General features: G+C 45.0%; 1 protein-coding gene and 1 pseudogene across 1 annotated transcript in view; one reads left to right on the forward strand and one right to left on the reverse strand.

Moving 5' to 3' along the window:
* Positions 1-4,409, reverse strand: part of LOC122113717 (semaphorin-4D-like) — a 39,524-nt gene extending 35,115 nt beyond the window's left edge. The window contains 1 exon segment of the mRNA XM_042686796.1: positions 4,403-4,409. Coding sequence (XP_042542730.1) covers positions 4,403-4,409 — 7 coding nt within the window.
* A 399-nt stretch (positions 4,410-4,808) lies between these two features.
* On the forward strand, positions 4,809-9,020 carry LOC122113718 (annotated as a pseudogene).
* Positions 9,021-15,931: the final 6,911 nt, after the last annotated feature.

The raw sequence follows: 15,931 nt of genomic DNA on the forward strand, positions 1-15,931 counted from the left end.
CCAATATGCAGAAACTATATCTAAAATATACCAGGACATGATAAATTATACAGGATCCTAGGCATTTACACACAGTGAGAACAAAAGAGAATACTCTTTGGGGAGAAACAAAGGCGCAATGCCTCTGTACCTCTGACCATATAAAATAATATTGATCAAAGTGAATTCTAGGAAATGGAAAAAAGAGGTTTTTTTTCTTTTTGTCTTAATTTGGGGCGGGGGGTAAGGTTGTCACAGCAATGGAAGGATAAAGGGTGAACAAACGCAGCAGTGGTACTCAACAGACACTTTGGTAAAATGAATTATATAACTTGTGGGTGGGGATGGGAGGGAAAAACAGGGAGAGAATGAAGGGGTGATATTGTTCAAAAGAAATGTACTCATTATATATGTAACAATACTCAATTCATATGACATGGTAGCCCCTCTGTAAATCACCTTTATAACAGCAATTAAAAAAGTAAAATTCATCCTGTGCTAAATTCCATTTGGGACTAACAACAACAAGAAGAAAAGAATGAGTCACCAGTACAGACAGGAAGAGGGTAAACTTAGAAAGTAAAGTGAAGGGATGCGACATATGACTCCATTCCATTACTAGTGAGCACAAGGTCACTGTGGTGAATGGCCAGCACTACCAAGGCATTATAAACAGGCAATAAGACAACCTCCTTCCTAGCTAAGATGGGAAGGAGCAATGCTGAGGCCACCCTGGTCCTGGAAAGTCTAATCCTTTCTGAAGCTGGAAGTAGGGTTCTCTCTTCTCCTTAGGCAGTTTCTAGGCAACATTTGCCAGGCTTACATCCAGATTTACCATCAGTCTAGTTTCTAAATAGGCAAATGATCCTCTAGGAAAATGTTGCAAATCCAAACCTCAATATGAGGCTGGTACACTGTAATTGGTGAGTTAGAACCAGTCCATTAACTCAATCATGATACCTGCTCTTCCCTGAAGAACACAGAGGTGATCTATCTTTTCGACTTCCACACATGGAAAAGAGAAAAAACAAACTGAGATAATAAGATCACAATCTGGAGGGATGCTCAAGTCTGCCTTAGTGCCCTGCTACAGATTCTGTAAGAAGGTGTGTGGGAAAAAGAATGGGATCCAGGCAGATATCTCTATCACAAATACACATGTGAAGTTGAGGCTGCAAAGAGGCCCAATAAGTAAACTCTGCTGACTTTCTTACAAGAAACAGAGCCAGGAAGCAAATAGCCACTACTATAAAACCTCAATTCCAGGGACACAACCCATTGGAAAGCCTCCACGTGCATCTTACTATACCACTAACCAGAACCTACCTGTCCTGAAAACCCCGATTCTTCGGCGATGGTACCTGGCCTGGAACTCTGTGGTCTGAATCACAAATGCTGGGCCTGTAGTCTGCTTGCTCACAGTAACCAGTATCCCTTAAGCAGGCTCCTCCTTTTCTAAGTTTTGCATCACCTTCCAGATGATTCAAAATATGTGAGCATGGAAAAATGAACTGATAAGTCAATCATGGGACACCAACACACTCATCTTTCAGTTCCTACCTTTCCGTCAGGACCATCTGGCTATTACTCTATCTTCTTTAAGGCATGCAGGACATGAACTCACTTCTAGGGCAAGGTAAGAATGACCTATAAATAAAGAAGTCTCCTTAAGTCAAGTTGAGGAAATCAAAGCCTTGGAACTCATGAATATTTAATCTACTGAAAAATTCAGAGATTCTGCAACGTTCCTATACCATAATAAGCTAGGCTTCACCTGTGACTGAGCAGATGGCCCTACTGACTCAACTCTGCCTCAGGACAATAGCTTGGCCCTCAATGAGCTCAGTACCCTCTCATGAAGCTCAGGTTACCCTGCAAGTTGTGGCCATTTATCCTGCTGAAACAACTTCAAATGGTGCCAGACCAGAGAGCTGGGGATCCAAATAGTTCCTTGAGTAAAAGCTCAAGGCCAGGTACCACAGGTGTGTCCCACCATGAAATGACCCTTTAATATATGCATATGTTTAAAGGATGTAGAAGTCCACACACTGTACTCACTAAATATGCTCTTGTTGTGTCTTATTCTCAAGACTATGCATGAGAGTGAAACATGATTTTCTCTACCTAAGGAGTAATTCCAACTGACTGCAGGTAGCATTCAAGCCTCTTGCCTCCAAGGCCTGTGCCCAAACACAGATGCCTGCTTGAACTGGTAAGAAAGATCTGGCATACAGCTCAATACATCAGAGATGGATCATGGTGATAGAAGCACACAGAAGTCACCTCTGAGGACCTCCTGTTAGTACCAAACTGAGGCTCACACGAGCTGGCAAGACTCTGTTAGGAGTATAAGTTGCCACGAGAAATGGTACAACACAAATAGCACTCATGAGGTGCTCCTGTTGCTTCAATGCCACCTCTTCTTATGCTGTTTTGGGTTACACCTGGGCTTGTGTGGCCTGACAGCTGCACAGTTTCTTGACCATCACGTGGTCCCAAGTATAGGAAGGTACTTGGCAATATTAGATCTCTGGTGTCCTGGGTCCCATATTCAGTGCCATGGCACCCCAAAACAGTCTCTTTAGAGGACACTTGAGCCTAAAGAACATGGTCTAGGCTTGTAAGACCTGTTAGAATCTTGTAGCAAAGTAAATTTCATTTCCCGCCCCCAGAACTTGAGTGACAACTCCATCCAAGCACTAATCAAAGTGCTAGCTAAGCATGAAGGATGAAGGCCCACTGCTATGAGCCAGGTGAGGTTCTCCGTACTACATAAGTATTTACTCACTGGTTCCCCAGAATCACCATGGAGATGGCCTCTTTAGTCTCAGATAGGTGGCAAAGGGTCACAAAGCATGGGTCACCTCCCATCACTTCTCCACCGCACATGTGGCCACCCTGCCCACAACTACAATTAACAGCACCTTCCTTTTCATGGGGCTCATAGGGGCGCAGACAGCTTGCCTTCCTCCAGATGCCTTTCCAGATGAAATGTCACTAGAAAGCACAAAAAATCCCACAGAGACAGAGCTGGCTTATACATCCATAAACCCTTATTTGTAGATTCAACCAACTACAGGTGGAAAACATTGGGAAAAAGTCTGGATCTATAATGAATATGAACAGATTTTTTGGTTGTTATTCCCTATACAATGTAGTATAACAACCTACCAGGATAGCATCTACATCATATTATCACAGGTCATCTATAGATGACTTAAATATGGGAGGATAAGTACAAACACAGTACCATTCTCTCTATAAGCCACATGAGAAGCTGTGGAATTTGGATCTGTGAGAGTTCTGAAACAAATCTGCAGATACCAAGGAACAACTTAGTAAAAGGCAAAGGATTAATATGATCTGAAGAGAAACCACTGTTTAAAAAAACCCAGAATGTTTTAAATAAAAAAAAAAACAAAACAGAATGACCCCATCCTTATTTCTGCCTTCTCAATAGTCAGTGAAGAGCCTCCCTCAGACTTTCTTTGTCCTCCTGGGTAAACTCTCAGGGCCTGAAGTCCAGAAGCATTAGCCCCATGTGGAGGGCTGAAGAGGTGATAGGTGTAAAGTCTCTCAGTGTGGGACCTTTCCACAATGGTCATTGATGTTGATGCAGCACTATAAAAGCATCCCCAGTCAATAAAGAATCCTAGCTCTTCCTCAGATGACCACCAACCAAGCAGCCCCAGGTTATACGGCTCCTTGTATCCTTCAGCTACTTCTCAGAATCTCGATGAGATAACACTAACTTCCTGCCACAGCAAAAAGCCTCCTCAGTAAGGAAGAAGAATAATCTAGAACATCAGTGACAAGGACATCCACACAACCCTTGGAGAGGGAGAAGCCTTTTTCACATGTATCAGCTATGATTAACTCCTCACAAGGAACCTTCTAGCAACTCTAGAAGCCAGCATCACCCCTTTCAGAAACCACCTTGTGTTAAGCAGTAGGCAGGCCATCATCCTAACACCGGCTTTGATCCATGGATTGTTCCCAATACCATTGCAGGCCTGGGAAGAAGAGGCTTCCCTATCTACATTAGAGACAGACTCAGATAGGTCAATCAACCCTTCAATATATCTGGGCTGAAAGAGGCTTCCTTTAAATACATTTTATCAAAATTGGAAGCTTGCTTCATGTTAGGGCTTGAGCAGCTTCCTTCCCAAGGCAGGGCAATGGAAGCATAGGCATCACCTAGCTAGGGGATGTGAACCCACCCTGGGGAGAGAGGTGGCCTTCAATTACCTGGGAAGTCCAAGGAGCCAGCTTTTCCAAATCACTGCCTGCTGCGCATTATGCCCTTCGAGTCCACACTGACACTTGCTAGTTGTGTCTTCCTTCCTTCCCTCCCTCCCTCCCTCCCCTTCTTCTTTCGCAAGCTTTTAAGAAGTGGTGAAAACCAGGCAGGAGTGGCTCCTACCTGTCATCTTCGCTAGTCAGGAGGCTGAGAGCTGAGGACTGAGGTTTAAAGCCTCTCAGGGCAGAAAAGTCCCTGGGACTCTTATCTCCAACTAACCAGCCAAGAGCCGGAGCTGGAGCTGTGGCTCCAGGGGTAGAGTGCTGGCCTCGAACCAACACCCCGCGGGGAGAGCACCCAGGTCCTGAATTCAAGCCCCAAGACCACACACCCGCACTCAGGTCAAGGTCCCCATGGCTGCTGTGCCTGGCCTGGGTTAAGGACAGGCTGACGGGAGGCGTGTCAAAACACAGGGGGAAAGGTCGTGACGGAAGGTTCTAGAAACCCTTTCAACGTAAGCGAGGGAAACTGTGGCTAGGTCAGGACACACCGGCGGTTTCAGGAATCGGGTCTCAACACACTGGAGAGAATGGGTGAAAACTTACTTCAGTGGCCCCGCTGCCAGGCCAACACCGGCTCCCGCGGGTCCCACGTCGCCACGTTTGCAAGTACGTGGCGTGCCAAGCCATGCTGCTAGGTCTCGCGATGCTCCGCATGCCAAGTCACGGCCCGCAAGGTCTCGCGATGCTATGTGTGCCATGCGCCTCAAGTTACACCCGCCCCGCTCTGTCACTTTATGGCAGGCTCATTCCCTCCCCCCCCCCACTTCCTCTTAGGTTCCGCCCCCCACGGTGCCTCTGGCAAATCAGGGGACACCTTCCCCCCCCCAACACACTTCCTCTTAGGTTCCGCCCCCCACAGTGCCTCTGGCAAATCAGGGGACACCTCCCCCCACATTTCCTCTTAGGTTCCGCCCCCCACAGTGTCTCTGGCAAATCAGGGGACACGTCCCCCCCCCACTTCCTCTTAGGTTCCGCCCCCCACAGTGCCTCTGACAAATCAGGGGACACCTCCTCCCCACTTCCTCTTAGGTTCCGCCCCCCACAGTGCCTCTGACAAATCAGGGGACACCGGCCACCTCCCGCAGCCCACACTCCCCTGTGCGGAGCATCATGAGCCCTGCTCACTCGCCCAGGGGCATGGCGGACACCCCAGTCTTTATGGGAGAAAGTTAATTTCCTGTGACTGATGTCCCTTCCCCCGGCCCAAGGGGATGACCCATGCTCTCCTCCCCCACCCCGGGGGGGAGGTGACTGCTGCCTGGCATCCAGGGCAAATAGGCCACAGCTTTCCAGGCAGAGGAGAAACGTAGGAAAACTCTAGGCCCACCAGAGAGGGCAGAAACTGGCCTCGGCTGCAGGGGAGTCTGATGGGCTCGGCCTGGTTTACTTGGATATAAACAAGGGGAGCCAGTTCCAGGAGAATGGGAGGAAATCACTAACTGTGGAGTTGTAGGATCGCTTTTTACTATTGTCCTTAGACCTCAGTATGCTGCTCCTCCCCGTTTCTCTCTTGTTGGTCGTGCCCCCAGATTTCTCACAGGGAAGGGGAAATGGCCTTGAATCCCCTGTCGGGTGGTCCTGCTTTGCTAGAGGCATGGGCTTCCTGCTTCCGTGGACATACCAGGATCTGCATGCTAAGCCCCAGTGTGTGAGCTTGGGTTCCCCTCCAAGGTTCTTCCCTTTGGTTTGTGCAGCACACCTGAGCTGCTATCTCTGACAAGTTGTGCCTAAGTTGCACCTGGAACAGTCATGGACCATAGTACCTGAGTACTGGCTTCACCCCCAAGGCCACCATGGTTTTTATCTATAAGGCAGTGTTAGAGTTTCAAGTGCCTGACTGTAATATGAAAAATGTCTACCATGGAACAGCTAGCATCTTCTATTAAGCCTTTAACTAGTCCATATAACCCTTCTAAGAGCAGACATATAAAAACTAACTCTAACTCTCAAGTCAAGGATCAGTGGCTCACGGCTGTGATTCCAGCTGCTTGGCTGGAGAGAATGAGAGGTTTATAGTTAGATTCTAAGTCATTTATTACATTTGGGAATCCCTATCTCAACACATAAAGTGAGCCCACTGGTGAATGCCTGTCATCCCAGATACAAAGGGAAGCATAAGTAGAAGGAACATGGTTCAGCAAATACCAAGGACCCTATCTGAAAAATAACTTAAACAATAAGTTGGAAGTATGTGGCTCAAATGGTAAAGTGCCTGCCTAGCAAGCATAAGGCCCTGAGTCCAAACCCCAGTACTACAAAATAAACTCCCATACAGTCATCTTGCTCTTTCTACAGTGACTTTTTTCCTTTCAAAGAAACTGATGAAAGGCAGGAAGAGATTGTCCTCAAGGTGTAAGAAAATCCAGTCCATGCACATCCCAGTAGTTCTTTTGTCACACTGACTCTTGCTTCCTGTCCCAAGGGGCAGTACTTACCACAGACTCAGCTCACCCAACTTTGAGTCATGCAGAGAAAACTACTGTGGAGCCATGCTTACCAATGTCTTTGAAAGAAGTTCTGAGGGAAAAAGACCCCCATAGGGTAGATGGAGCATTTGGGGTTTTAGAGTTGCATCTGTGGACAGTGAGGAAGTCAGCATCTCCAGCCATCCTGGGGAGCTCACTACCTCTTCAATTGTGACTCATTGCTCCTGGCTGCCCTGACACCTATGCTCACCTGGTGATCACTTTATTGATTTAACTCTAAACTATTCAGTAACTGCTTTGAGCCAGTCTTTGTTGTCCTAGTTTTGAAAGTATATCAAAGAATAATTCCAGCTGGTGCAGGGCCTTTTGTTTATAGAGTCAACTACTCTGGATATTGAGGCAGGAAATTGCTTGAGTCTAGGAGTTGTAGGCCAGTTTTGGTAACTGTGTCTTTGGTATGTGTCTTATCAGGAAATGAAGCCATCTCTAATCATAGCTGTAGTTCTCATCTAGATTATGCAGATTTTTGTTTTTTATTGTAAAAAATAGTATACAGAGAGGTTACAGTTATGAGTAAGGTAATGAGTACATTTCCTGTTGAGCATTGTTACTTCCTCCTTTGTTTTCCCCCTACCATCCTTTTCCTCCTTGCCTCCCCAAGTCCCCCCTCCCCTCCCAAGTTGTAAAGTTCATTTTCAACATAGTGCCTTGTACATGACTTTGTTAAAATAGGTCAACCTGTATCCTTGTTTCAGCATTTTGTTATTTCCCTTCCCTTCCCCAAATTAGGAAAATGTATATACAAGATGCAGGGCACCAACGTCAAATACAGTAAAAACAGGGGTTATACCGTGGGGGAAGAACATACAAGAGAAACAAAAAAAATCACATTTTAGATATGTTCCAAACAATAGCAAGCAAGAAAAAACAAGTTGTGTCCCTATCTTGAGGTTCATTTCACTTAATATCATCTTATGTGGTCATATGTACATAGCTTTTGAACTTTTCTGTTTATGCAGATGAAGTAGAGAGGCATTAAAGTTCAGAAAAGAAAAGGGAACAGTGAGAGCTGTCACAATAGCTAGGTACTAGGGCTTCTGAGAAAGGGCCCAAAACTCCTGGTTTATCCTGACTCTGACTTGTGCCAGGCTCTGGTGGACTAGTGGTGGTCAAATGGGATAACTTCAGAGGGCCCATACTTAGGACATGTCGGTGTAGTCTTAAAGACACAGAAACTCAGGTCCAAACTCCTCACATAAGAACAACAGCCTGTTATCTTGGCAAAAATAGTGTGACCATGTTCACAGCTGAAGTGCTGAGGCCAATGGCAGGTGCTAGGAGAGACAATGGCTGTATAATAGGTGGCTTCTCTGGTGGGTTATAGATAAATGTAACCCCTGAAGAGGATGCAGGCAACAAGATCTGAGGACAAGGTTAACTTATAGATGGGATAAAAGTTTGGGATAGCCCATCTGCCACAGTAAATACTAAATGAGGAGGGCTGCCAGTGGCCATCTTCCATCCTCCCAATGCCACAACCAGTATAATGGCCTTTGGTGTTGTTGGAACAGGATGTTTAATAGCCATGTAAAATGGAGGCAGATGTCACATTGAAGTTTTAGTTAGAAGATAGAAACAGACTACACACACTAGGGGATTCATGTGAAATTCAGAGTGTGAATGGGTCCAGTGGAAGAAACAGGCTGTCAATGGGTTGAAGTCCATTGGCTTGGTCTTTAGCATCACAGAGATACATGATGAACTCTGCTTCATATAATGTGAATGCTGGGCATAGAGTTTAGGACATTGTGGTAGGCAAAGGATCTCACTTTCTCATCCATTGGGTACAGATACTACCATTAACTGCCACTCTGGGCCATCTAATGGGCCAGTCATTACTGGTAGCAAAAATGTATAGAATGTCAACATCACACTGTGCATTCTCTTCTGGTCTGTTGTGAACTGGCTTCCTCACATCTACAGTAGCTGGGAAAGAAATACAATGAGTGTGCTGCTGTCCTTCACCAGGAGATCCTCAAGTCTGTGGTGGCTCACTTTGTTGCTAGAGAACCTATCACCCAGAGAGCACAGTTCTCCAGGTAGGTAAGTGATGACCTTTGGGATCATCCAGGATGACCCGTCCCTGACTCATCTGACTTTAGGAAGGAGTTTACAGAAACAGTAGAAAACAAACAGGTGGCCCAGCAGGAAGCAGAGAGGGCTGAAACGCAGAAGAAGGTGCCTATCATCTCTGACAAGGATGAGTCCAAGATAGCTGAGCTGACTCCCAACTTCCTGCAGGTGGTGTCCTAATAGAGATGCATAAGCTGGAAGCCATAGAGGACACTTGAACTCTCAGAACATTACCCACCTTGTGGCAGGGCAGTCCGTGCTCCTCTAACTGCCCCAGTGAGGCATGCTTTGCATATACCAAGCCAACTAGGCCATATCCCTTAAGATTTTGAACAGCACCTCAGAAATCACTAGGAAATTTCATGATGGGCTTAAAGAAAAGTAAATAAAATAAAAGTAAATCACTTCTGAGCTTTCTCTCTCTCTCGCTCTCTTTTTAAAGATAGATACAACTATTTCCACCTTCAGTGTGGCTACACCCCAAACTCTGGACCACAAGTATGGGCTGGGGGTTAGATCAGCTGCATCTTTTGGATACTGCTGGTGGTGATGAGAATGGGCACCACAGTGTGAATTTTGTGGAAGCTACAGAGACTAAAGAAGTTACTTTGGGCCCTGGTGAGTCCTTCTCAGGCATGTACACAGAGATGAGGAGGCAGGAATCAAGGACATACACCTGCCCTGTGCACAGAAGCATGCAGTACAGACCAAAGAATAGTTCTCTGTCTTAGGATACTGGTCACAACTCACATTTACACCAGCTTCCTGAGGTCCTGAAGCCCAAAAGGGACCTCACAGCTAAGAAACACTGCAATTACCTTAGCACAGATGGGACAGTGGGCCTTGTTAGGGAGAGGGGCCCCCAACAGCCAGAAAGCTGCTTTGACTACTGTTATAGTGGTCACTTACACGACCAACATAACCTTTTCTCTGTGCTCTTGCTTTGTTTTCTGGGGGCCAAGTAAATGACAGGACAGCAAGCTGGTCAGACAGAACAGACCTTGGCACTGTCAGAGAGAGCACTCTTTATATACCCCCGCATGGGGCCATGCATCTTGGATCATCCTGGATCACCTCAGACAGAAGCCAGAGTGCCACAGGGTCCAGATCCAATGTGGAGAGGACACACCTCCTCTCTACCATACCCCAGCTGTTACATGGCCCCAGGGGATCAACTTCTAGTGGAAGCTTTCCATATAGGTGCCAGTGCAACAAGCTTGCTCCATACCATACAAGGCAGAGCTCCACCATACACCTCAGTTTGAATGCACATGGTATAATGGTGTGTTGGAGAGTCCTTACAAACACATAAGGGGTCACCACATAACTTGAGGTGGGTTCAGACTGCCTTCCTGAAGGTTATACAGGTAGACAGAGCACAATAGGAGTAACCTTGAGATGGGACTTCAAGCAGCAGTATGTCTGCAGTCTGACATTGTCTCTGCTTGCTTGTACTCTGTTCCCATTGACTTCCCCATTTTGCAGGCCCAGTGCCTGTGGCTATTTTTGTAACTTTGGAAAAACAGATGACATTACTGAGTGCATGCCTTAAACAGGTCCTAGGGACAGAGTCTTAGTACACAGCTGGATCTTCCTCAGGTTTAACTTTGCTCTGGAATGTTGGTCATCTTTGTGTAACCTGTATCTGCCTTCTAATTGCTTTGTTCTTTTTTTTTGTCGGTTGTGGGGCTTGAACTCTGGGCCTGGGCACTGTCCCTTAGCTCTTCAGCTCAAGGCTAACACTCTACCACTTGAGCCACAGTGCCACTTCTGGCTTTTTCTGCTCACGTGGTGCTGAGGAATGGAACCCAGGGCCTCATGCATGCGAGGCAAGCGCTCTACAACTGAGCCACCTTCTCAGCCCTGCTTTGTTCTTTTGAGACAGGGAATCAGCATGTTGCCATGCTAGTCCTGATCTCCTGTGTTCAAGCAAACCGCCTTCCTTAGCTTCTAGAATAGGGATGATAGGTGGGTAGCATTGTGCAGAGCTTCTGACCTGGCACTGACCTGGCCCCTCCCAAGGATGTTCCCTCACAGGCTAGATTCCTGCTATGTTCCCATCTTACCTCTCACTATTGTGCTTCTAAGAAATACTCCCATCCTTAACTCTTACCCATTCTTTGGCAAACAGGGATCTGAGCCCTCCTAAAGTACTGGGTCTGCAGGTAGTCTACACAATTCCACAGGGAGTCCACTAGGGACCGGGGATGAAGGCAGCATGCAGGCACACTCATGCCAAGTCCTCAAGGTGATTCAGATACACGCTAGAGTTTGACTGTCTCTGGCGCCAGTGACCCTTTGCACCAGATTTTGTACCTTGACGCTCACCAATTGTATCCTAGACTTTATCTCTCTAAAGGGGCCCAGATGCCCCTGTGGATTCAAGAGCAGGACTTAGGAAACAGAATTGCTTTCCTAGGGCAACTCTAAAAAATAAATTCAGTGGCCTCAGGTACCACTATAAAATGATTTATCTCACCGTTGTGGAGATCAGACCTTGGCAAAGGGCTACCTGAAACCCAGTGTACATCTTTGTGCCTCCTGGGAGTCAGGAGAGAAGAATTCCTTAATTTTCCTGTTCTACTTCTTCAAGCTGCATGTATTTCTTGGCCCTTGGCTCTTTCCTCCATCTTCACAGCCACAGAATTGGATCTGAATACACTATGCCTTGATGGCTGCCTTGACATAAGGATTACTGGAAACTAAAGCCAAGTGAAAGTCAGCAGATAAAGAACCTTCTGCCTTCCTCCTTTCTGCCTAAAAGCAAAACGTAAGTTTCCTTTATGAAAGTTATAGGTAGCACATAGACATGAACCACAGGAATCTGCAAATGGAACCTAAAATACAAAAATCTTTTGTACAGAGTGTTTGTGCTGACAGCATAAATTTGCTGCTAGCCTACATGCTGAAAGTTATATAGTTATGCACAGGGCAGAGGCTTGATGAGGACTCATAAGAAAGGCCTAGTGCTGCCAGATCTTCCTCAAGATTAACTTTGCCTTGGGATGTTGGTCATCATTGTGTAACTCACATCTGGCTCTTAGGAATTACAGGTTTTACCTGAATCAGGTAAATGTGGGCTTTTCTGAATAGAGATACTTTCTGCCTGTTACCATGTCATTATAATCTCATTCTATTTTTAACTTTCTCCCAGGTTGTTTTAGATGGTCATGGATAATCACATATGCAGAGTGATTACTGAGACATGTTATAAGTCTTTCCAATTTTCATATCAATTATTCCCAAAAGGCTGGTCTGTGGAGGGACTTGACACCCTAAGCTACTAAATTTCAATGAAAGCCTGTGCTAGAGTGAATGAACTAGTCATTCTCAGCCTCTTTCAGAAGCAATCCACTTTCACCTATGAAAGCATATTTTTATTCCATATTTTATTCTCTCTCTCTTGCTCTTTGTTGTGCTCACTTTCATTCATTCTCTCTTATTTCTCCCTTCCTTCCTCCTTCCATTCTTTCTTTCTTTCTTTTTCCTTCCTTCCTTCCTTCCTTCCTTCCTTCCTTCCTTTCTTTCTTTCTTTCTTTCTCTCTTTCTTTCTTTTTCTTTCTCTCTTTCTATCCCTCTTTCTTTCTATTCTCCTTCCTTCCCTCCTTCCCTTCCCTTTACATTTCTTTTTGAATTTTTTTTCTGGTACTAGAGTTTGAGTTCAGGGTCTTGTGCTTGTTCAACTATCTTGTTCATGGTTGTCACTCTACCACTTGAGCCACACCTTCAGCCTAGATCTTTGCTGGTTAGTTGGAGATGGAATTGCATGGACTTTTCTTCCTGGGCTAGCTTCAAACTGTGATTCTTTGTGTTTTTAGCCTCTATACACAGGCATGGGTCACTATCAGTTGGCCTGCTTACTATTCTCAATGACTTGGCTATTACTCCCAATATGCTTCATGTCCTGCCAAAAATCTCCTACAGAAAATAATAATCAAGGTTGCTGTGCTGATCATTTAGAAAAAAAGCATACATCAATTTTCCTATTCCTACATCAGGATGACTGGAGATAGCTCCTTCAAGAATTTGTGCAAAACCACCCTCATCCATCATATTTCCTAGTCACTTCACACACTTTACCATCAGCCTTATGCTTGTCTAGAACTTCTCTACAATTTATCACCCTTTGTTAAAGTAGTAAGTCAGCTCGACTCTAACTTTAGTTTCTCTGGATTTCCCTTTCTTTTCTGTGAATCACCAACACATGCAAATATTAGAATCTGCCTGCCTTCCTCTTTAATCTGTCTTTTGTTAGTTTTGTTGACAGTGCCCACAAGCAGGACCTTAGAGGGTAAAAGAAAAGTGCCCCTTCTCTGCTCCAGCAGCAGGATAGCATCTCCTCACTGCCACTCACCTTTCTTTCATAAAGACCCTTGTGATTATACTTACTGCCCCCTTAGGCTATCCAGGACAAATTTCCCATCTCAAGGACTTGAACTTAAACACATCTAAAAAGCCATTCACAGGCTTCAGGGCATAAAGACCCTAATCAGTCTCCTATAGAAATCTAAAACAGTGCTGCTGTGAATATTGTAATCCTAAGTCTCTGATGCCTACTTAGGGAGGGTGACAGAGAGTAGCCTGGCTGACATCGCACCAGTGACAGAGTGAGGGTCTTATCTGCAGGGCAGTCAGCTGTCAGTCACCCATTGGACCATTGCAGAATTGCAGTTATAGATTGAACAGCTGGTTTTGAATTCCTGAGAGCTAAGAACCATGCAAACGTAAGTAAGCACAGCAAGAGACCACATGGGAAATAGAGCAAGTAAGGAACTCCTACTGGGCCCAGGGTCTAGCTGTCTTAATAACAAACACGAGTTCCCATGTGGAAAGGTGAGAGACTTGGCTGCTATTACCTGAAGGTAACAGCCAGTCAGTGTGTATGCCCATGAGTAATGTGTGATGTGCATGTACATCAAGAACTGTGCAAATATGCAAATGTGTGCATCCTTATGTCAGTACATGTGTGCTTGGCATGTGTATAGGCCTGCATGCCAGTGTCTTGTGTAAGCATAGGATGCTGGTATGCATACGTGATATATGCAAGCATGTGATATATGCATGTATGTTAGTATATACGGATATTATGCATGGTATATACAGGGATGTATGTGATGTACGTGCAGGTATGTGTGTGGTGTTTATGTTGGCATTCATGTTTGGTGTGGACAAGTATGTATGTATGTGCTATATGTACAACTATGCATGCTTGTGGTATTTGTAAGCATATATATCATAGACACAAAGTAAAGGTGTGTGACATGTGCAGATATGTGTCAGACATGTCTGATGTATACGGGTGGGCTGTACATGTATGTATGTGCTATGCTACTTACAAGTATATGTACCTGTAGTTCCTTGCAGGCATGTTTGGTGTGTGCACACATGCATGTGTATTGCATGTATAGTATGCATATGTGTAATGTGTGTCTGGGTATGTATTATGTACTGGCGGAGCCAAAGAAAACAAATGCTTGTGTTTCTCAGTGGAAAGTCAGTCTCAAACCTGAAGTGCCACATGCAAATATGCTTTTAGAGTTTTCACTCTCCTCCTAAATGAGATACACTTATCATGTCTCATCATGGTGAACCACACTTTGGTTATGTTCTGGCTGAGAAGAGGACAGAGCAATAGCACATGGTAATTTCCTGAATGGTATAATATACCCCAAAGTATGAGTGTGAATATGCACACATGTATCAGGTATAATGTATCAGGTATAATGTGTTCTAGTGTGTGTAGTATATATATACAAGTTTTGTGTGTGACATGTGTAGGCTTGTGTGTGGTCCAGCCAGCTGAGCCCATCAGGCAGACCAGAGGCCTGCATGGACATGCACATCTCTAGGATATGCCCGTTCTTTTTCCAGGTGATATGGATGTCCCTAGGACACATAGACTTCATTTGAGCCCTGATACCCTCTTAGAACTCACAAGAATTTCCTGGGGGATGAGTTCCTCCAGGTTGCATCAAAAAGGACTTAGAGCAACCTTTATTCTAGTCTCTAGGTCTTGCCTTGAGATGTTTTCTCTTTCCCAATAGAAAAGGGCTTGGATGCTTGGGGCCTGTACTGCCCTGTGGGGATTTCCTGCCCTTTAACCTGATTCCTTATTCCAAGCATACTATCCATGCCTCATATCTCACTGTATCCATTTGTTTCTTTCTATTCAAAAGTGTCTTGAATTCTACCACAGGTTATTCCACCTATCTACAAGGGTATATGAATGTGTACTTACATACGTCTGTATGCCCACATCTCTTTATGCATGTAGATGTCCGTGAGCTGGGGATTATAGATATATTTTTTCCTCAGTGTCCAAAGTGTCTGTTTCTAGGGTCACTTCTGATATCGAAATCCACACACGTCCAAGTTTTTTGACATAAAACGATATAGTATTTCTCTATAATTTACACATACATACCATGTGTACTTTAAATCATCAATTTTATTACTTAGAAAACCTAATGCACTGCTAATGCTATGTAAATAGCTGTTATACTGTATTGGTTAGGGACAATGATAAGAAAAAAGTCTGGGCACATACAGTGCAGTACAAGTATTTTTTTCTGTTTGTGTGTGTGTGTGTGTGTGTGTGTGTGTGTGTATGTGTGTATGAAAGTTTCTTATCTATAGTTGACTGAACCCAGAGGTGCAAAACTTGAAATATTGGAGGCAGACAAATGTCCTCTTCCTGCCATAACTATGTAGCCTATTCTGAGAGCTTTCAAAGCACACTATCTGAATAACTGCATCTCACCTGCACTTTACTCCATGCTAATATCTGTTAGCAATTCCTGTACACATGTGTTGGAACATTTCCTTCCAGGTAGACCCACCCCAAACCATGTTATAGATGGCCTTCTCCTTACCTCTCCTGGTGACTCTCATGGGAACATACAGGCCTTGAGTGGGAGCACGGGTGGGCTGGGTCATCTGGCTTCTGGGCAGCCCACTTCCTGGATATGTGAGAAGATCCTATGTTAAGGATCACTACAACCATGGCTGCCATGAAGCAGCCAGGCTGAAAATTCCATGTATGGTCCCTTCAGGTTCATCCTGACAAAACCAGCCACCTTTCTCTCTGCAAG

Source organism: Dipodomys spectabilis, unplaced genomic scaffold (genome assembly GCF_019054845.1).
Source record: "Dipodomys spectabilis isolate Male_0828 unplaced genomic scaffold, ASM1905484v1 ptg000098l, whole genome shotgun sequence".
Lineage (NCBI taxonomy): Eukaryota > Metazoa > Chordata > Mammalia > Rodentia > Heteromyidae > Dipodomys > Dipodomys spectabilis.